General features: G+C 42.1%; 1 protein-coding gene across 1 annotated transcript in view; it reads right to left on the reverse strand.

Annotated features, from left to right (window-relative positions):
* UBE2N (ubiquitin conjugating enzyme E2 N) overlaps window positions 1-13,474 on the reverse strand; it is a 33,963-nt gene extending 20,489 nt beyond the window's left edge. The window contains exon 1 of the mRNA XM_014841254.3: window positions 13,133-13,474. Within this exon, the coding sequence (XP_014696740.1) occupies window positions 13,133-13,162 (30 nt within the window). The 5' untranslated portion in view covers window positions 13,163-13,474. The remainder of the gene's footprint in view (window positions 1-13,132) is intronic.
* Between the last annotated feature and the right edge of the window lie 10,288 nt (window positions 13,475-23,762).

Below are 23,762 nucleotides of genomic sequence, written 5' to 3' on the forward strand. Positions count from 1 at the left end.
GAAAGTGAAAGATATGTTAGTTTGTGCCAATCACTTTACAGTGTAGATATACATCAAACCATGACCTTGTAGAGCTTAAATGTAGAAAACTTTTGTCAAAAATAAATTTTCTTAAAAAAAGATTTTTTTTCACTGTAATTAATGAGCCAATTAGCAATAGGACCAACATTTGTTTCCCAGAGTGGCTGAAGAGGAAGGCAGAAAATAAAGCCAGTGACTTAAATTTTATCCTTGATTTTTTCATGGCACCTATAGAAATAACAGAAAATAGTATTTTGAAAAAAATATAGCATTTCTAGTTAACCACAATCTACTCAAGAGAAGGGATATAAACAAGATGACTACAGTCAAGTTCTCCCAGAAGAGCAGAGGAAACAAACCCAACCAACAGAGTGCTGGACAGCCTCATTTCATGAGGGATGTTCCCCTGCAAACATGGCATAATTCGAAAGTTGGAAAAAACATTATTTTAACTGGTAAACAGTATCAGTATCAGAGGTTGTAGAGGAGGGGAAACAAAGAAAAAGATGTCAATGAAATAACTAAGATGAAAAGACCAGGTTGTGAAAAAGCGTTTTATGGCAAGTGAAGGAGTTTGGATTTGATTCTATACACAGTGGAGAGGAACATGATCACATCTGTGTTTTGGAATAATGTGGCAGGAAAATGGAGAGGGAGGGAGGAAAGGAGGGAGAGAGACAGTGTCTGTGTGTCTAAGTGAAGACAGGAAGATGAGTTCTGAGATTATTGCAAAAAAATCTAGGCAAGGATAAGAGCCCACATACAAAGATAACTGGGAGGGGGAGAGACAGGAATGTGTTAGCAGAAGCAGAGGCATTTCCGAGGTTGAATCAATTGGGCTTGACAACAAACTGAATGGGGGGGGGGGGGCGGCGAGGAGAAGAGAGGGAGCAAATCTCAGGCAACCAGGTTGATGTTGAGATGATAAACAGAAGAAACACTAGAAGTGCTGATGCACACAAGGGGAGACAGCAAAATGAATACATTCCATTGTAAATAAAAGTTGATTTTAAAATGCCTGCAAGAGGTCTAAGTGGAGATAAAAAGTAGGCAATTGGAGAGACTCGAAACTCAGTGCTGGATTTTGGAATCATTGATCAATGTGGACTGAAGCCAAGGGAAGTGAATAAATGTGTTCAGGAGAATATATAATACAAAAAGGTCCAAGGTCTGAATCCCAAGAGAATACAAACATTTAAAGGCTTTAAAACTATCACAGCAGATAGGCTACAAGGCCTTCATATTAGTTAGGAAAGCTATACATTTATTTCAGAATACTAATACTCAGTATCTGTGCAATTTTTTGGAACTGCCTAAGAGCCCGTTTAAAAGTCAAAAGGGAAAATCAGTTCCAGGATTATAGGATCACAGCTTCTTGTCATTGTTTTAAATTCCGCCCAAAGGGATCACATAATCATCAAGTTTTAAAATAGAAATTGGAAATAACTGAGGTCCCGGGAAAGTGACTTGGTCAAGGTCAGAAAGTTTTTTAATGCTTGAGATAAGAATAAAAGACAGTGCTGATTCCTAAGCATTATTCACTAGAATTCGCTAAAATTTCTCAGTGTCCAGCAATCAAATCTAATCTTTAAAGATAGAGATTTACTACTGCTGACAATTTTTTTTAAATAATGGCTCACAAGGCTGAAGGATATTTCTTAAATGTTCTAAAGCAACACAGGTTTCAAATATGACTACTTTCACGGAACCAACAGATTCTTTGCCTGACAAAGCTTCTGCTTTGCCTCACTGCATCGCCATTTCTCAAAAACAGTTACAATCGTCCCTCTGTCATCGTCAGGGGATTGGCTCCAGGAACCCCCAAGATACCAAAATCTGTGGATGCTCAAGTCCTTTTATAAAACTGTGTATGTAGTACAATGAACACAGTTGGTCCTCTGTATCCTTGGCTTTTGCTGTCCATGGATAGAGTAGGCCAACAGCACTTAGAAAACTTCGCCTAAAAAATTTAAAAGGAAATGAAGTAGTGATACATGCTACAATATGGATGAACATTGAAAACATGCTAGGTAAAAGAAGTCAGACACAAAAAGCCATACATTATGTGATTTCATTTATGTGAAATGTCCAGAATAGGCACACGCATAGAGACAGAAAGTAGGTAAGTGACTGCCAGGAGTAGGGGTGGAGAGTGGTTGAGGGAATAGGGGTGGAGAGCGACTGCTAATGGGTATAGGGTTTCTTTTTGGGATAATGAAATGTTCTGGAATTAGATAATGGTGATGGTTGCACAACTTTGTGAATATGTTAAAACACTGAACTATACATTTTAAAAGGGTGTATTTTATGATATGTGAATTTTATCTCAAAAAAAATAAATGAAGCATTTAGGTTTTCCTTTCACATTCAGTAAGATTTTAGCATTTTATCCTATGAACTGAAGATTGGAAAAGCAAAAGAAAGTGAAGGGGAAATAATTATCTGTATTGCTTATTTTTAGTATATAACATTTAGTCTATTAATTGAATTTTTAGTAATGAATATATATTCATGAACTACACTTCTGAAGAAAAAAAACTTTTTCAAATTACAAGACTGCATTTAAAGCGTCTGTGATCCAAGCAAAGAAGTGCTGACTCATGTTACAATTTTAGTACTGCTCAAATATCTTCTTAGAGTTTGATATGTCTGACCTGGAAGGACATTCTACTCCCCCACCCCACTTTTCTACTTATCTTTCAAAACTCAGCTCAAATGTCACTCCTCTAATAATCTCTTTCTCTAAACCAACCTTGAGGGTTTCCCCACCCAGACTGTCACCTCCTTGGTGTTCCCACTGATGCCTCTGTTTTCTATATACGAGAAGGTACTTGGCTGTATGATTTTACTTGCATCTCCCACATTCTACCCACTTTTGCATTGAAGCCAAGCACACACAAGGCCATTGTTTCTGCGGGTGCCCACTAAAATCATCTGGGGATCTTAAAACAAAACATGACCAAAAAACATGCTGGGGCTGGCAACTGTTAAATTTATAAACACCTCGGATAAGTCTAATGCACAACCGTGAACTAAGTACTCAGATTATTAAAAAAGTGTTCCCAGAAAATGTCTTCTAGTTCCCACCTCTCAATATATCAGCAGCCCGCCCAATTAAACTGGGAGAAGATTCTGATAAGAAATAGGCAAGGTTTGGCCAAGTATTCACTCATCTGGAATCACAGTCAGTGGCAGGAACCTGAGGGGAGCTTGCAGCACTTTTAGTTTGACCCTTATCTGAACCACAACAATAAAGACAGGGTGGACAGAGTGCTTTACTTGGGAAAAAAAAAAAGTCACTTAATGGGAATAGCTCTTTTATGGCTAAAGGCAAGAAGCTTCAAGCTTTACAGCTGTGAATCACTGTGCCTCCAACTGTGAAAAGAAATCACTTTTTTAAAAAGCCAAAGCAAGAATTATAATATGTGCAGGTATGGGGGAGTTATATCAGAAAAGCACTTTTCCTTATTCTCTCCAAATGGGAGCAAGGAAATCAAGTAGGTACAAATACCACCCTGAGTGGAAAACCCAAGATTCAACATAATATATAAACAAGTGTAAGGTAATTCCTTTTTTTTTTTTTTTTTTGATGAGGAAGATTGGCCCTGAGTTAACATCTGTAGCCAATCTTCCTTTTTTTTTAATCTCCCCAAAGCCCCAGTACATAGTTGTATATCCTGGTTGTAAGCCATTCCAGGTCTTCTACGTGGGATGCCGCTTCAGCATGACTTGACAAGCGGTACGTAGGCCCACGTCCAGGATCCAAATGGGCCACCAAAGCAGAGCGCATGACCTTAACCACTACACCACAGGGCCAGCCCCTCCTTTTTGTTTTCTTATCATCATGTTTGGCTTGACCAACCTGAGTCACCCACTGAGGCTAGGGATTGAGCCAGCCTTCTCTGAAGGACTGAAGCACCACATGGAGGAGCCATGCAGTCCTGTACTGTTTGAAGGAAAGAAGGAGGTAAGCCTCCGCAACCCTAACTGGATACTACAGTCACCTACTTGTAAAACACCAGTGGTATAAACAGCTCACACGCACACAGCATTGCCACGTAACATAGTTCTGAACTTGGGTACCACGGTTACTCACTGCCAGAGAAGAGGAGACTATTCCAGGATGACTGGGGGACACGAGAGAGTATTTGGTTCTGGGAGAAGCAGGAGAGAGAAAGTGATGAAATAAACAAAAGATTCTAAGAGAAAATGCAACAGGAAGCAAGGATAGAGAGAGGCATGACGTAAGAAACGAGTGTAAGATAATTCTAACCTATTTTTAGGGTTAGTGAACAAAAAAAATTTTGTTTAAAATTAACATTAGAGTGGTTATGGTCTGATGCAGTGATACCTCAAATGTATTTTGCTGGTAAGAAATAGTAGGAAAGAGAGGAACAGCTGCTCTTTAGCTTCTTCTCAGTGGGCTCCCAAACTTCCCGAAATCCAGGGATCCAGAAGGGCAGGAGAGGAATATGCCACCCCAGATCAGAGGCATTCCATCTTAAGGCAAACTATATTACAAACTATATGACTATGCAGGAACTCACTTGTGCAAAAGCCTCTAATTACGCTACAATAAGGAGACTTTTGATAAAAAACAAGAACTTAGACTCTGTACATGAACATGTCTCCAGTTCACTTGTCCAAATGATAAAATATAAAAATACACACACTGCCAGTTATTATGTAGGGGCAGATATGTTCTGGCACATTCTATCTACAGTCCCCACAGTCTACAGAATCAGAGTGCCCGAGTTCATCCCACAGCTTCACCAACTACTTAACCCCTCTGTGCAGGTTTCCATTTCTGCAATATAGGGATAATACTAATATCCATATCACAAGATTGCTGTTAGAATTTAATAAATCAATGCAAGTAACATGCTTAGAACAGTGCCTAGTACACAGTAAATACTCAATAGAAGATGTCTATTATTTACATAATATAAACTGTATGACCAAAACTGTATGACCAATCTCACTTCAAGAACAGTTGACACACCACACTCTGGTGCATATGATTCACACACTAAGTCTGAATTTAATAATTCAAAAACTAGCGGGGAGACGGCGTGGCCTAATGGATAAGGCATCTGACTTCAGATTAGAAGATTGAGGGTTCGAGTCCCTTCGTGGTTGAAACGTTTGGGGTCAGCTGGTGGCTCAGCGGTTAAATGCGCACGTTCTGCTTCGGCGGCCAGGGGTTCGCCGGTTCGGATCCCGGGTGGGGACATGGCACCGCTTGGCAAGCCATGCTGTGGTAGGCATCCCACATATAAAGCAGAGGAAGAGGGGCACGGATGTTAGCTCAGGGCCAGTCTTCCTCAGCAAAAAGAGGAGGATTGGCAGCAGATGTTAGCTCAGGGCTAATCGCCCTCAAAAAAATAAATAAATAAAATATTCAAAAACTCAACAATGCTTTGTTTGCCCAACAGTTCTTGAAGCCAACCCTCTGAACTTCGTAGTTAAACAGTAGTAGTTCTCGATGGGACCTCTAATAATTATGTAAGACACTATGTACCACACACACTGGATGTCTGGAATATGCTATGCATTCTCTCCTTCCAGCTTTGATACCTGCCATTCCATTTGCCCAAAACTCCCTCTCCTTTGGGTTTAAAAACACTTCCTCAACAGGTCCCTTCCCTCACGCTCAGACTACGGTAAATCCCATGCGTTTCTTCTTTCATAACACACCTCATGGTAGTTTCTTATTTCGTGACTGTGCTTTACACTAGACAGGGATGCCTATCTTGTTCAGCCGGCTTAGTGCAGAACACATATTATGCATTCAATAAAAGTCCATTTAATTGAACTGAAACATGTCTGATGAATGGATAATAAAAAGGCAGACAAATCGCAATGTTATGGAAGACTGCAATTTGGCCTTGGGCTTTTACTAGCTTACTAAAGCCACTTCTGCCCCTGCACCATAGTAAGGGGGTGAAGGGGATCATAATCCCAATTCTCCTTAAGGGTCACTAAAACACAGCAACCTGAAAGGAATAAGATTTCCCTTAGTATACACTATAAAGAAATCTTGGAAAGTCGTAAAGTAAAGGACCCATAGTCTCAAGACACAAAGATAACATTTGTTATACTTCTTTCTAGTATTTTCTCGACTACAATGCCTCCAATCACTAGACCGTAAAGACTTTGGAAATAAAGACTGATTTGCCCAAAACAGACCAAAACTCTGATAGCGACCTACTGTGATGGTATTGAAAACCAAAGGAGTTTGCAAATCTGAAGAGGAAATAGAGAATTAAAGAAAAAAAAAAAGCAAGAAGTCAACATTAGATTCTGAAATCAACGTCTAAAAGTCCTTGAAATTATAGCCAAATCCTAATTATTCAGAAACATTTGAGTTACAGGCCAATTCAAAATTACAAAAATTTCTATATCAAAGTATCCTTAGTGGATTCTAGAAAAGCTACATGCTACACTCAGAACTTTAACAAATATACAAGGTCCTGAATGGTGTAGTATAGTTCTTGAAAGAATGAACAAATAAAGAATTCATTTCTTTAAATTTAAAGAATGAGGGATCTTCACCAGTTATCCAGCTCTTCCTACCATACATTAAATGGTTTCTGCCACGGGAGATGCTAGGGCCACAGTTCTCACTCTCTCACTCTCTTAGACTATGGTGATCCTACATCCTATGTAATCCACAAATTGAAGATGACTGTATTTAACATTAAAAAAAGAGAAAACTTCACCTGGGAAGCATTTTTACAAGTTGCTAAGACTTCAGCTGAAGTTAACTGATTCCCTATTATTCCATCTCCTAATTTGTATATCTATGCTGATGTCCTTCACACACTACATTTGCAAAGAAAATTTCAACTGTATAATGAAATACAGTCCAACTCATCTTTCATACAAAAAATTATTTCTTGATACAACATTAGTACATATACTATGCCTTTCAAATCTATTTTGTTTTTAGAAAGCAAAATTATATAACATAGTAATTAAGTAACAACATCAGAACTGATAACTACAATTGTAACGCCAAAGTCCCTGCTGGATGCTATCCTCACTTCCTTGTTTCTGGTACTTATTTCTATAGTACATATGTATCCATAAGTAATGATAACAGATTTAAATGTATATTCAGAATTCATACTACTTGAATCAGTAGCGTAGTTATTTTTCCTTAAATCCACACACAGGTAAACCAAACTACTAGGTATAGGGAAAAAAGCAAAAGTACTGACTTGCAAGTCAGAATCCTAGTCATGCAACTTCTTGGGCCTACAGACTCCTCATCGGAGAAGGAAAAGGATGGTGTTCTCTACTGTGTATAACTGTAAGGGGACACAACTGAGGGAAAAAACTCAGAACTTCCACAAAACAATGCATAACATTTCTGATGTCATCATCATTTAGCATGGCAGATAATCAGGAAGTGCTTGATAATTTGACAAAATTCAATTTCTGTTGTGCGAGAGCTGATCAATCTGGACTGAAGAAAGTGCCTGACACAGAGGAGCTTAAAAAATAACACTCAACTGACTGCTACTCTTAACTTGCTTTCAATTACGCTCAAATTTCATAATCAAAACATTGGGTAGTATATTAAACAATATCCTTATAGCCTGACAGTTTAATCACTACTAAAAATAGTACACATATACTAAAATATACTGCCCCCTTGCACTCCCTCTGTCCACCCTCCCTACTGCCTCACCTTCCCTCAAGTCAGGAAATTAGGCTGGGAGGTTAGTGCATAATTGATGGATAAATGCCCCCCTTCCAAGCTTTGTAAGTCTCCCCAGAAAGGGGGGAAAGCACTTCCCTTCAGGAGCACAGTTAAGGTCGATTAGTGTTGGTGCCACAAGTTAAGGGATTTCTAGTTGCTTTGGCAGCAGTGTGGATTTTTTTCCCTCTCTTAACCTGGAGCCTATAGAGACTGAGGGGATTCACAAATAAGCTTGTCAAGAACCTGAATCCCCAGAAGTCATATGCAAAAAGTGTGGTTTATCGTCCCAGAAAGGAAGTCAGAAAATTCTTAAATTGGGACAACAACCAAAAGAGCTAAGAACTACACTGTTTCTAGTCAAATTCTTACTACATGAGTGTATGTTTCCTAAAGATGCTTTAATTATTATTTATAACAAGTCTATCTTCATTGTGGTAAATTTTTCATGCCTGTTTTGTTTTGTTTTGGTGAAGAAGATTGGCCCTGAGCTAACATCTGCCACCAATCTCCTCTTTTTGCTGAGGAAGACTGGCCCTGAGCTAATATCTGTGCCAGTCTTCCTCTACCTTGTATGTGGGACACCTCCACAGCATGGCTTGATGAGTGGTGTGTAGGTCTGCACCCAGGATCCGAACCAGCAAACCCTGGGCCACCAAAGGGGAGTGTGCAAACTTCACCACCACAGCACCAGGCCAGCCTCTCTACCTGTTTTTAAAATGGGAAAAAAACATCATCAGGCAAAGGTTTACAACACTTAAAAAAGGGTCACTTTTCTTACTAAAAACTAGTAATGTACTAGTACTAGTTCATGTACTAGAATACATATCAAATAAGTGGCTTTGAAACAGTGATAGCAAAAAGTGATAGCTACATTTTTAAAAATCAAAATCATTAAAGTAAAAAAACAAACAGAACTCAAGTCTCAATGCAAAGTCAGATCACGTCAGGTTTCTAAGAATTTGAAACTAAACCTCACCAACCAGAAAAGTAAATTTTAGGAAAGACTGGTGAAATTCTAATCTCAGAGGTTTGGTTTCCTAGATTTTAATCAAGTCAGTCAACTTGTTGAGTAAATTAACTACTGTTTCCTACAGGTATATTTTATTGTTTTCAGGATTAATTTTGAGAAGACAAAAGAATTTCACTCTGTCAATGGAACATGTAAAACTGAAATAAATTTGTTTTTTACCAAGGCCACAACTATAAATCTCATTTATTTATTCTCAAAATAACTCTGGCTCTTCTTTATGATGGATGGATTAGGGGGGACCTCTTACGTTAGGTACCTTTTAACCTATGGGACTTTAAGCTTTAATTGCTCAGTCACTTTTAGAGTCTAAAAGAGCTTTGGCCCAGGGGAGGAGAGAAAAGAAAATTGTAAAAATTCTTGCTAAACACAGAACTTCCAAGATTCAGTATAACTCACACAAGAACAAAATACCTCTCTAAATAAGACTATTCATTACAGCATTGTTTATATAGCAAAATTTGGGGGACAATCTAAAAGTTATCAATAAGCAATTAGTTAAATTAAGATCTTAACCACAAGGTTCCACAAAGCAGCCCTTTAAAAATGAGTTACCCAGAAGATATATTGGAGGAGGTGGAGGAGGACTCAAGATATTTGCACGAGGAGGAGGGCAATAGGCCTAACATATAAGCGCGGAAACTCTGGTCTTTCTGGCAGGATACACAATACAAATAAATAGCGGTTGTCTGGGAGGAGAACTGGAATGCTGAAGGATATTTCAGAGAGTCTTAATTTCCCTCTGTGTTTCCTTTAGAACCTTTCAAATGCTGTGCTCTATGTATTTCCTAGTCAACAAATAAAAGATTGTTTTGTTTTTTAATGAATTTATGGGTGGAATTAGAGAGTAACTTTTAGCTCAAATATCGGTTCAGATAGAATCCACTAAGCAGGAACAATGTCAAATTACGATATAGAATAACTCTCCTATAACTTTCTTCCGAAGAGACTGAAGCAGATGAATATTTCAGTGCCTACTACGTGTTCTAGGCATTAGAGCAATGCCCAAGTCATCCAAGAGTGCCTCCCTGACTTCATGGAGCTTTAGTGGGAGTAGAGATAAATAGGAAATAATATAACTTCGAGTAGTGCTGAGTGCTATATAGAAGAGAGGGGAATGTGGGGATAAAGAGAAACTACAGGGGGCAGGGGGACTGTATTTTAGGACAGTTAACGTAAATCTCTGAGGATATGACATGTGAGCCAAGAACTGAACAATACGACAAAGCAAGCAATGCAATAAACAGGAGGAAAGCCCTGTGACTGGAACAAGCTTAGCCTCCTATTGTTCAGGGTACAGCAAAGCAACAGTGCGGCTGCAGTGCAGCAATCCGAGCAGGGAAGGGCAGGAGATGATCGCAGAGGTAGGCAGATCCCAGATATCTGTAAGGCCTTGTAGCTGGCGGGGGGGAAAAGGCAAGATTCCACTCAAAGCCTGGCGGAGAACCTTTGTAGAGTTCTGAGCAGGGGAGTGACAAGATCTATATTTTAAAAAAAATTACACTAGGTGCTGCTTAAAAGGAGTAGGCCAGGCAACAAATGATGGAATCGAACAATGGTTTCAGAGAGATGGGGAAATGTGTACGATTCAGGACATATTTTTAAAGTAGAGCCCAGAGAATTTGCTACTGGATTGGAAATAAAAATTTGAGTGGGACAGCAACTGGGTGAATAGTAATTCAAAAAGTCATCTTACGTTTCAATAGTCATTTACAGTCATCAAGGTACTTTTACATATATTACATCATTTCATAATAACAAGAGGCAGGGGAAGGTCACACGGAGTCAAGATCCAAGTTCTGCCTCTTGCCAGCTTCAAGACCCTAGGAAAATCGTTTGAATGGGTTTTCAGACTATAAAATGCATTGTCTACTTCACAAGATTTCTCCAGTTATCAAGGGGCTGAAGAACTTTCCAAATGTAAGTAACCATTTTGAGGTAGCTAGCATTATATTAATAGTTGTCCAATGGAGGTATGGTATGTTCCTATCACTCTGGACAGTAGAGCTACCATCCCACCACCACCACTATATTCCACATAGGATCTTGTACTGTGGTTCACAGAGAAGAGGCAAACTTTTTTTAAAAAAAAAACAACTCTGATACATGGGGCTGGCCCTGTGGCCTAGTGGTTAAGTTCCCGCGCTCCACTGCAGGCGGCCCAGTGTTTCATTGGTTCGAATCCTGGGCGCGGATATGGCACTGCTCATCAAGCCACGCTGAGGCAGCGTCCCACATGCCACAACTAGAAGGACCCACAACGAAGAATATACAACTATGTACTGGGGGGGCTTTGGGGAGAAAAAGGAAAAAAAAACATACAAAAAATAAACATTTTCACTGATTATGGAAAAACTACATCATACAAGCATGGGCACTAGAAAAAACAGTATAATCTTTGAATCCTTTCTAGGGATTGGAGAAAACAGTTCTGTAAATGGTATTAAAGCAAAACCACCTAACTTTTACAAAATAAAGCCCAAATCAAAGCATCTTTCATTAGAGAGATGCTATCAACAAGAAACTGTAAAATTAAGATTATACACGAGTTACCACTGTCTTGCTTTAAATAGGAAGATGTAAATGCCTAGTGTAAAATAAATATTGTGTGCCAAAGAAACTGAATTATGAGGACTTCAACTTACTGCCTTAAATCATTTCTGTAAGTTTATAAATGAGATTCCACAGAACTTATTTTTCCATTCAAGGCTTTCATATTACCGCAGAATATCTCCAGAATCAAGCAAAAATGGAAAACTTTATGTTAAATGTCCAGTTCATTATGTATTTTGGACAATTATCTTGACTGTCAATTTGTTACGTACTTAGTCGATAACCTGAATAGCAGTCAATAAAAATTCAGCTCTATCCTCCACCCTTCATTTTCACTGGGGCCTCAATAAAGATGATCACTGGGGCCACGTGACTGCATTATAACTAAAACCGCGTTTTAAGGACCTTCCAAAGCATACAGCAATTAAACTGCCTTGGACAGAGTCCGAGATAAATCCATTCATACAACAAATTTCGCACTATGAAGATTCACATTATTAGACTCCAGCGACCAACGACAATCTGTTCTACTTCTCTAAGAATACCTACCTTACAAAACGTCTTCTTTCTCTAAATCAAGAACCTTAAGTCAGACACACACCCCCATCTCAGACATACTTAACTGCAACCGCACGAAACACTACACAATACTTCATCTTTCAACAGGTCTTTCACTTAGTATCAGCTCCCCCCAAAACTTGAGAAGAACAGACTAGATTAAATACACGCTCACTAGCAAAACGATGCTGCAATTCAGTCACTTTAACTCGCATGTTGAGCAATGCAGAGTTCAACTAATTTCCTTCATCAAAACTCACAAAAAATTTCAAGTTTTGTTTTGGGGGATTGTAAGAAACATTTCACACTGAAGACTTGACATCACGTAATTTACAATAATGACAATAATACAAGTATCAGCAATATCAAGATGTCGAGTTCTTGATGGTTTCACACGTATGCGTCAAAATAGTGTTCATCAAGAGCCGAAGAACGGTTTACTAAAGTGCACAAAATCGAGGCGCAAAACATTTCACAAGGTCCCCCATACCTGTGACCCCCACCCCGCCCCGACTTGTGTTAAACTATTTCGTCTGAACAGAAGGAGCTCTGAAAGAGTTTGCCAACCAGAGTAAAATCACTTCGCCGAGATAACGAGCGGAAACGTATTTAAAGAAAACAGATCGCGGAAGCGAGGGCAGCGGGGCGCGAAGCTCCGCGTCCCCGGACCCCGGCAGCCCGGAGCCAACATGTGCCGACGGCGGCAGGACGCGCGGCCCTCCCGGAGCCGCCTCCCGGGGCACAGGGCCCCGCCCGGCCTCGCTCTCCCGGTTCATTCATTCTGAACCCGGGGCTGCCGCAGCCCCGCGCTCCCGCTCGGGCCGAGCAGCGGCTCCGGCGCCGAGGGGCCGTGTCGAGCCACAACCCCCGCCCAGAGTCGCGGTCCCGCCGCGATTCCCGCGCGCCCGCGGCCTCCGCCCGGGGGGTGGTCTAAGAGGCCGCTGAGGCCCGCGCCCGGGACCAGAGCCCCGCAACCCCGCGGCCCCACCCTCAGCCAGGGCGCGGGCCAGGCCTTCCCCGCTCGCGGGGCGGCCGCCTGGAAGCCCCGGGTCCCCGCCGCCGGGCTGCCCCACCGCGGCCGGAAGTCTCCCCGGCGCCCCCTCCCCAGCGCCCGACTTCCCTCGCCGCCGCGGCCAGACCCTCTCCGCGCTGCCTCGGGCCTCCCAGCGCGGGCCGCGGGCCGGAGGAAGCGAGGGGCCGCGTCGCCCGGTCCCCCGAGCGGGCACGAGCAGAGCGCGGAGCCGGAGGCCGGCCTGGGCGGTTACCTTGATAATCCTGCGGGGCAGCCCGGCCATCTTGTCAGATCCGGAGTTCGGCCTCTGGTCTCGTCTCCGGCTCCGCTCGCCTCACGCACGAGTGGAAGTCCTGGACTCCACTTCCGGGGGACGTTGCCGCGCCCGCCGCCGCCGCCGCCGAGGCCCCTCGGGAAATGTAGTCCCTGCTCGGGCGCGGGCGGTCTTCCCTCGGACCTGGCCCCCTCCCCCGCGCTCCCCGCCCCAGCCCCGGCCAGAGGGGGGCGGAAGTGACGCGCCGCAGAGGGGCAGGGACTTGGGAGAGGCGGCGCGGAGCTCCGGCGCTCCTGGCCCAGCGGGCCACGCGTTGGTGGGGCTCGGGGGTGCGCGCCCCGTAGGCTTCTTATCCTCAGCCACGCCCGCGCCGGTGGGCGACGTAACAGAGGCCCGGCCGCCGACGTCGCCCATTCATTCTTTCGTGCGATCGTTCATTCATTCAACGTTCCTGCATTGCGCACGGTCGGAGCTGGTGCTGCAGGGAACGACTGCGGTCACGTTGCTTCGCCGGCTCCTTACTCAAAGAGAGGGCAAGACCGAAACTGGGTAGCAAAGCTCCTAACTGTGGGTCTCGAAAGTTAGCCCGGAACACCCTAGCCAGATTGTTGCGATGTTTAAATTTCGCAAAATCAGGCCTCTGACATACCCCTTAGGCCCGGGGAAGGCTAAAAGGGCTTGGAGAGTTAGGGGTGGGGAAGAACGGCTTCTGAACGCCTGGATTCAGTGGTTGAAACGGCAGACTCGCTAGCTGGAGGAATGACCAAGGAGAGGTTTAGAGAGCCCAGAGTAATCCGGGAAAGAGGGATTACCCGCAGAGTGCGGGGTCCTAAAGGAGGATTAGAGCGGGGATGCCCGAAAAGAGGATTTGGGGAAGCATTTCGTGACATCCTGGTCATTGATTGCTTGCCATGTGATGGGCTTGTTGCAGCTATTTGTTTTACTTCATCTTCACAGCAGTCTTAAGAAGTTGTTGCCTCTACCTTCATAAATGAGGTTCAGAGACGCTAACTTTTTTCAAGGCTACGCAGGAGGTGGAACTGTTTTGTCCTCAGGCAGGTCTGCCAAAACATGGATCCGGTAACTACTTAACCACAGTGTTTCCTAGCACAGGAGCACAGACAGTAGGTGGTGAATGAAGATGTGCCAGGCGCTATGTTAGAGGATGAGAATACAAAGAGGCTGACCCTGCTTTCCGGGAATTTAAGAGTCCAGTGGAGAAGAGACAAGTAAACAATTACAATCCAATGGCTAAGGGCTATAATAGAGGTTCCTCCAAGGTGCTATTTGAGCACAGAGAGATGTTAACTGCTTGAGAAGGCTTTCCAAAGGAGAAGTAGAGTCCTAAAAGATGGGTAAGAGTCTAAGTGACTTGGTAGAGATGAGCATGCCAGGCATGGAGAATAGCCTGTGAAATGGCATGAAGCTGTAAGGAAAAAAAATAGTGCATTAAAGAAATGGAGAATATGAATGCAACAAACTTAATAAGAATAATAAGAGAAAACGTGTGCTGGGCACCATGCTAAAAGATTACACGGATTATCTCCTTTAATTATAAAGCATTAAGGTAGGCCTCCTTATTACCAGTGCTTTTTAGATGCAAAACCGAGCCTCAGAGGTAATAATGAGAACTTGAAATAACCAGAAGTCTGAAATGAGTGGTTCTGTGATTAGAAGAATCTGCGAAAGTAAATGACATTGGACAAGGATGCTTTCAGAATGTTTTAGAGAGGGCCCAGGAGAATTCACCTTGACGGGAAGAAATGCAGAGTGACTATTGAGTTAGAAGGGGACTATGCCAGTTGTCTATTGCATAACAAACCAGCTCAAACTTAGTGCTTAAAAGGACAACAATCATTTAATTCTTGCCTCTGCAGTTTGGGGGCTAGGGAAGGCACATCTTTGCCCCATGCTGCAGCAGCCTGGGCAGCGTGACTGGGACCAGATCCATTTCCAAGATGGCTCACATAGCTGGCAAGTCGGTACTGGCTGTTCATTCCTGGCTATGTGGGCCTCTCTCTGGGGCAGCTTGGGCTTCCTCACCGCATGGTGGCTGGGTTTCAAGAGTGAGTGTTCTAGCAAGCAAAAGTGGAAGCTGAATCAACTTTTTTGCCTCAGCCTTGGAAGTCACATAAGAGCACTCTCGCCATAATCTATTGGTCAACTAGTCACCAATAGAAAAGCCCACCCAGGCTATGGACTCCACCTCTTCAAAGAGGAGTGATGAGATTCTAGAAACTAACAGAGTATGTGTGATAGGGGCTGTGGTTGTGACCAACTTTGGAAAACACAGGTACGACATTTGTCACAATATGTGTAGGAGCCACCTGCCTTAGCATCACTGGCAGTGCTGGTTGAAATAAGCATTCCTGGAGCCCTTCCCCCAGAGATTCTAATTCTCTAGGTCAGTACTGAGGCCTGGGACTCTGCATTTAAACAGCATGGGTAATTTTGATAGATCCTAAAATTTGAGAACTAAAGTGTGTGTTTTTTTTTTTTTTTTTTTTGCTGAGGAAGATTCGCCCTGAGCTAACATCTGTCGCCAGTCTTCCTCTTTTTGTAAGTGAGCCACCACCACAGCATGGCCACTGACAGATCAGAGGTGCAGGTCCACGCTCAGAACTGAACACGGGCCACCAAAGCAGAGCACACCAAACTTAACCACTAGGCCACTGGGGCTGGCCTGAGAACAAAAGATTTTGAGTAACAAGAACAAAAATATATAAACAAAAAATGTCACATGCTGTCTTTTGGCTATTCTCCATCATATTGGATAGTGAGTATCATGCAGATTAAGAGTGAGGGCCCTAGAGTCCCAGCCTTAATTTGAAAACTACATTTGCTTAACTATCTGTCCTTCATTTTTTTCACCTATAAAATGTACTTACTTATGTGATTGTTGTGAAGTTTCAATGCGATATAAATATAGGAAGTACTTAGAACACTGCATAGCACTTAGCAAGGACTGTTATTTTTGTAATCTTGATGGAACCAGGTGTAGTTTTCCTTAGGAAAACAGATTTTTAAAAGTTGACAGTATAACCTTGTTTGGTAGAGATTGGTTTGATGACATGAAATTCTCTTAGAGTATTAACACCTTAAAATACATTTTTTTATGTCTCTGCTAGTTGTTTTTCCTGTTCTTTTTCCCCTTGAGGACAGCTCACACTATAGTCATCTGGAAAATAAAATCTGAACTTCTGATTCACGTAAATCCTGTAGAACAGGATATACTCTAGAAGGACAGGTTGCCACAGGGCTGAGATGAGGTTTATTCTCAAGTTAGAAAGCTGGTTGAGAATCCTACTTACTATATCTGTAAAATATGGATAAAATTAGGATATCCACAAAACTAACTGAATTGATTCCTTCAGGGGAGGGATGCTGGGCAGCTGGAGAACAGAGGTAAAAGGAAGACTTTTTACTCTATACTCTTGTATTGTTTAGATTTTGAACTGTGTGAATGTGTTACCTCTTCAAAACATAAAATAAGAACCCAATTCACTAATTTCAACAGTCTAAGCTAGGTCTTCAAAGCTCTTTAAATGCTGATCAAGAATGATATTATACACTCAAAACTCAGCAAAAAGATGCTGGTCCATGGTATTGAATAAATGATTACAGTGACCAGATAGATTCACTAAGCTGAACAGTGCTAGGCAGAACTCTTAGCTAATTACTCTTTTTCCGGCTTTTTGTCAGGCCTTGCTCTCTTCCAGGTTTTGTTCCAGTCTCTCCTTCTGGGACTCAAACTGCAAGTGCCTTTGCATTATGATATAGGGAAAGAGCAAGCAAGAATGCTGTGTTGGAGGAATTAGAGGAATCCTGTTCTTTGCAAATCTGTTACTCCCCAGAGTACCATTTTACTGCCTCCTGTTCCTTCCACACCCCCACCCCCAAACATTCCAGGTTTGCTAATTTGGTCCTATAACAGGAGATGTGTAAGTACTATTTACCTTGCAGAAAATATCACAGCACATTTATACCTGAGCTCCTGAGAGTCAGGGATCTCCTCCATCTTGGTCAACACTGTATCCTTGTGGCCTAGGGCAGGGTCTGCTCCATGAGAGATCTCAAAAACAATATTTATTAAGGGAATGAATTGATGACCGCAGGCTGAAAATAAACACCTGTTTGGGAATAGTTGACATAGATTCACAGTCCAGAAGTGAGTGCTTACAGAAAGCACAGGATGCTTACGTTCATCCCTACACTCTTCAACTTGACTTCCTGGAGGGCAACAGAACTTTTCTACAAACTGTCTCGTGCTTCACAGAGACAAAATAGCGTAGATCAGTTTGGAAAATATGTAGGTCAGTCACCTTTAATAGAGGCCCTATTTCAATTCATGAGCAATAGTCATTTGTCTGTAATACCTTATGGTTTCTTGCACATAGGAAAACTGTTTTGTGGGCAGTCAAGACAGAAGTCTCCGTGAGAAGAGGATTCATGAACACTGACTCAGGGAGGAAGTAGGTGGGGGAGGAAGAAAAGGCTGCACACTGATTTAAAAAAAGAAAGAAAAACGCCTGCTGCCTCATATTCATGACTTCAATGTAAATGGCTGAGCACTTACAAACTGTTAACCAACACAACGCCAGCCTGTAAGAAGGCTCTGAGCCAGGTCATCCAGGGTCATAGGAGCACTATCTCAAGGAGGAAGGCCTCAAGAAAGATGCAACCCAGGAGAATCAGAGTAATAGTCTTCCTTTTGTTTAGTGCTTTATGCTTTACAAAGCATTCTTGAATGTAATCTCAACCACGGAGAGCCTGTAAGTGTATGCACCACTGGAGTGATTCTATAGAGCCCATCATTGATTCCACAATGTTTCTATCAAGGTAGATGGAGGAGGTATTCCTTTCTCTGGGCCAGTTATCAGTGGAAACAGGATTCCAGAGGATGGTGACTCAAGACATTTGGCTAGAAGCCTGGCTGGAACAGGAACTCTGAAAGCAAGGTCTCTTCCCTGCCTCTCTGTGCCATCCTTTCAGGTTCCCAAGAGAATGTCTGCATACCACATCCTTGGGTTTTCGTCACTGCATAACTCCGCCTGTGATTGTGTCCTCAGCCTACCCAGCCTAAACTGTTCCCCACTTCCTTCCTTGCCCAAGTTTCTTTTCAGTACACACCCATCATGTTTCTTCCTCCCCCAGCATCACCTGTCTTTCTCAAGTCCTATCGATTGCTAATATGCGTCTCAGTTGTGTCACTTGTGTTCTGCAGAAAACTGCCCACTTGGTTCCAGTATGATTAGAAATGTTTTGAAACTTTGTTTTGCTTCTGAGTGCAATGATTTGGGATCCCATATACTCTGGAGCAGAGGTTTTCAAACTTTGGAGTGCGAATCGCCTCAGAGGCTGGTTAAACATACAGGTGCAGGGGCCCCACTTGAGATCTGAATGCAAGTCAGAGGCCCCACACATCTGTGTTTTCAACAAGTGCCCCAGCTACCAGTGAAGGGTCCAAAGCTTGAGAGTCACTGTCCCATATTATCTGATTTGCTCAAGAAAACAAAACGGTTGCAACAGCCACCTTGACTTATACTTTTCTTGTTCTTGGTTTTCTAGATCCTTTTAACTCGATACCCATATCTTTCCTACTGCTTGTTCTAATTCTCTTGGTCCGAGTGTTAGATATTCCACATTGTTGGGGTTTAAGTTGACCCAGGTGTTCAGTATTCTAGATTGTTGGGTTTTGAGAAGGCCAATAAATAACACCCTCCTTTCCCTTCCTGAAATTATAAACAACTAAAAGAGATGGAGATCAAAACATTGCCTTCCTTTCTAATAAAGCAGACTGAACACTACAGCTCTAAGTCTGCAGTCATTTGGGCGTACTCATATTCCCCCCACCAGCTCCCCAATTGCAGGCACAGCCCCCTAGTCACTTAGCACAGCCAGACAACTATAGGCCCCTTAACCCAAAATAGAGCAGATGGGAATGCATGAGAGCAGAAGATAGGCCACTAAAAAAAAAAAAAAGGAAGAAGAAGGAGAGAAAGAAAGGACGAAGAAGAAAGATATAGATAGAGAGGGAGAAAGGAAAAGAGAGGAGAAGCAGAGGGAGAGAAAGAAAGAGACAAGGCAGAGCAGACCCAGCTCATTGTTTTAAATTCACCAGTCAGAAAACTTACTCCTCTTACCTTCTAATCATAAAACCACTTGACATTTTCCTAACCTACTGCTTACTCTCTATCTCAACTCCCCAAAGGCTACCTCAGACCAGGGGACAATCTCATCATTGCTCTAAATAGCCTGTGATCCATCATCCCTACACTCTCTCTAACACCATCCTTTTCACTTCATGGTGCCTTCTCGTCCTATTCCATCTGCCCCTTGGTCTCTCCCCTCCTCTGAGAAGTCTTCTCCGTCCTCTTCAAAGCATTTTGCACATTATGTTCCGACAAATGTTCCCTGTAATAACCTGTTTGCCTATTTCCCTCACCACACTGTGCATCCAAGGCAGAAAGCACTCTATTCTTCTTTGCTGAGTGTCCAGCAGTAGCATAATGTCTGCCCCATATCCCCTCCTTCCTCCCTTCCTGCCTTTCTTCATTCTCTCTCTCTTATGTACTAGCCCTCCCTAGGAACTGGTTTTTAAAAATGAGCAACGTAGGATCTCTGATCTTAACTTGTTTTCTAACAGGGGAAAGAGACATTTAAAGAAATTAATATATTTGATGTGCTAAGTTCTATAATTGAGATATATAAGATACAGTCAAGAGTATATGTATATAAGATGCAAGGAAGTCTTCATTCACTCAGTTCTCCAATAAACATTTAGGGAGTGCTTACTAAGTGCCAGGCAGGATACTAGATTCTGCAGGTGAAATGATGAGCCAAATCTGACATGGAATTACCCTCATGGAGAATGGATGAATGAAATTAATGTAAGTGTGAAATGTTATTTTAGTCAGGGTTCCTGGTTGCAGGCATAGAAACTGACTCAGACTAACTTAAATAGAAAAGGAATTCATCGGGAGGAAATTGGGTGGTTCCTATGATCACAGGGAAGGCAGCAGACCAGGCTCAGAAAACAGAGGGTGCTGGCATTCTGGAGCTGGGCAAGCAAGGGAGCCAAGGAACTCACCTCACTAGCTCTCTGTTGGACATTTCCCCCCTGCCCGCCCCAGGTATTGTGTTCCTGAGTCCAGGCCTCTCGGATTCAGATTTCCAGTGCTGACTAGGATGAGCTAATAGGTAAAGGAGTCTGGGGTCTAACTTCACCTTATACTGACTTTCAAACATTCCATCGATTTTCAGCCTCCTCCTCACTCCCTCTTCCTAAATACTTGGTGCCACCAATTATTTGAGCCTTGGTACAACTTGCAGGCTTAGCTTTGCTCTGTTCTGCTAAGTCAGGTGCCATTCCTGTGACTGCTGGCTTCCATCCTTGTTCTCATGTTATTTGGGTGTGATTTTTTTCTCTTTGGTTTGATTTTTTGAGAGAAGAGGGTAAAAGCATTTTTATGCTGACATGAGTATTTTCGTGTCTATGAGGCAGCTTTCCTGTACAAGATTATTCACAGATTAGTTTTTAATTAACATTCAATTTATTGAAGTAACAGTAAAGTCTAGCTTTTCCTTAAGCTTTCAAGTTCAATTTAAAAACCTTATTCTTCTATTTACAAGACTAGTAACTAAAATTCTTTCAAGGGAATCTTTCATAAAAGTAAATTAAATACATTTCAACATTGTAAATTGCACTTATAAATTTAACATATCCAATTTTCTTTTCCGGCCTTTCAATTTTCTGACAGATAAGCATTCCCAAGTACCTAAATAATTCTTATAAATTAAAAAAATAAATTTAAATTAGAGAGTCTTCTATTAAATATGCTAATACTATTTCCAAACCTAATACAATTCTTTTACACCCTTCAACATAGAATCACAAGCCTAAATCAGTTATCGAATGACAAGTTCAAATTGGACTCACAATTACAGAAAACACAAGGGGCTAGGGAACATGTGAAAGTTTGCTCCAAGGATGCACTCAGCAAAGTCCAGGTGGAGAGAATCTCTGCAGGACAATCAGGTTTCTTTAACAAATAAATGCAAGGAAAAAAAGAGAGACAAATGGAGGAGGAACTTAGAAATTAAAGAGCCTTAAAAGTGATATTAAGCAACTGAAAGGTGTGGATCCTGATTCAAATAAGCAAACTAAATAGAAAACAGGACATTTATGAGCCATTGGGAAAGTTGCATGTTGACTGCATATTTAACGATGTTAAAGAATCATTGTCATTTTTTTCCAGTTGTATAATGATATTGTGATTATGTTAGAAAAAAGGAGACTTTATCTTTTAGCATTTTTTACTGAGATATTTATAGATGAAATTATAGGCTACTTGAGATTTGCTTGAAAATAATAGAGGAAGAATGTACATAGTGGGAGCAAAGAGGAAACAAAATTGGCCACGAGCTGGTAATTGTTGAAGCTGAATGAGGGGTATGTGGTGGTTTATTATACTATTCTTTTTAATTTTGTATGTGTTTGAAATTTTCTGTAATAAAAGTTTTTAAAAATTTGAATCCCAAAGCAAATAGTCCAAATTCTCTTATATATTCTTAATACTTAAATATAAACATAGAATACACATGTTTATAAGTGTGTTATATTCTCAAACCTAACTGGAAAATAGTACTACTAAGTGAGTTTGACTTACTTCATCGTTTCTACACTTAATTTAAATCTTTGAGAAGCTAAAAGTCACTTTCACTGAAGGAGACAATAAGTAACCACCAAGTAACCTGGGGTTACCTACACGAACAATTTGCAGGTGCTTTCTAGGTTGGTTGTGAGGATGAGGTCTGGAAGTGTAGACTTCCAGAATCATCTTCTGCATGAACTCGAGGGAGAAGCAGAGCCCTCTTTTATGGTTGCCATGCCAATAGGAATTCCAAGCCCATGCCCTCCAAATGGGGTGGCCTCCCCACCCCTGTCACCTGAATCAGGTTACACGTATTATCTAATTCTTAAGTGTAATTTGAGTCTCTAACCCACCCATGTTGTTTCACTATTTGATTTATCAACATAGCAATAAAGCTTTTTAGTGCTTGAAGCTATGTAGAATTCTTTTCACATTCTATCAAGGTGAGAGGGTCACACTGCTTATATTTAAAGACATCCAATTGGATTCTGCACCAAACTCTGGCTTTACAGTCACAACACCAAAGGCGTGCTAATGACACTTAATCTGACAGGGTGCCAGTTGTCTCCCTTTTGCTCCTCTGGATCCACTCTTTGCCTTGTCTACCCTGCTCTCGGCCCAAGAAGTTGATTTGAATGGACTACACTACATGGAGGGGGTTCCTTGCCCTCTGGTTTCTGTTTGGTTTGGGCCAATGAGGAACCCCTGCAGGAGACTGGAGAGGGGACTGACAGGGAGTTCAGAGTAATAATTACCCTGGGTTGCTCCTGGCAAGGTCACCTCTGGCTGGCTATGCCCTTCAACAGAAGATTACTGCTCCCCGCAAGGTAGCCAACTACAGCATTCTCTCCTTCTGGAGTCCAGTAACTGCTCCCTCTCTTTGTCCCTTCTGGCCTGGAAAGAACAACCAGGGCTACTAAACCTGGGTTATGCTATCACTACACCTGTGATTCCACTCACACCTCTGTAAAGAATCCCTGTGTAAATAAACCGTCTTGAAATTATACCAATTTGAGTATGTTCATCTGTTTTCTGCTGAAGCCCTAAGTGGCATACTGACTTAGAGCTAGAAATCATTGTTGTCCATTTTGGATTAAATTCATTTTTTCATTTTTAATTACATTCATTAGATTATTCCTGTCAGAGAATTTTGGAAATTATAGTTTTAAACTTGCTGGCACTGAACTCTAAAGTCATGAAACACTTCATGACATGCCCCTCTTAGCTGCTCTCACACCACTGTCTCTTGGTTTTCCTCCTGTCCGTCTACCTGCCACTTCTGAGAGGCCCTTGCTGTCTGTCTTCCTCCACCTGATCCTGACATGGCCCCGGGGCCAGGTTCTGGGTCCTTTTTCTTTTTTTCTACACTCTCTCCTATGTGTACTCAACATTCCTGTGGCTTTAAATCTATATCTAGCCCAGCCTGAATTCTCCAGACACATCTGTTCAACCACCTGCCTCATTTTAGATCTCTGCTTGGATAGCTCAGAGGTATCTCAAACTCAACAACTCCCCAGTGGAATTACTCATTTCCACCATCATCAAGCCCCTCAAACCTGCCCCTCTTTTAGTCTTCCTGTCTCATGAACCACACCCCCTTCAAGCTAGTCCTCAAAGCGTCACCTGAAGTGTCTTTCCTCTCACTCCCACATTCAATCAATCCATCAGCAAGTTCAAAACTTTCAAAATATATCTGGACTGTCTTCCCTTCCCTCCATCTCCACTGTTGCCACCCTCCATCTCGTCATCACCATCATCTCTTTAATTTTTTGTTTGTTTGTTTTTTTGTTTTGTTTTGAGGAAGATCAGCTCTGCGCTAACATCTGCTGCCAATCCTCCTCTTTTTGCTGAGGAAGACTGGCCCTGAGCTAACATCCATGCCCATCTTCCTCTGCTTTATATGTGGGACGCCTACCACAGCATGGCTTGCCAAGTGGTGCCATGACCGCACCCGG

The sequence above is a fragment of the Equus asinus genome, chromosome 4, assembly GCF_041296235.1.
Source record: "Equus asinus isolate D_3611 breed Donkey chromosome 4, EquAss-T2T_v2, whole genome shotgun sequence".
In the NCBI taxonomy this organism is placed as follows: domain Eukaryota; kingdom Metazoa; phylum Chordata; class Mammalia; order Perissodactyla; family Equidae; genus Equus; species Equus asinus.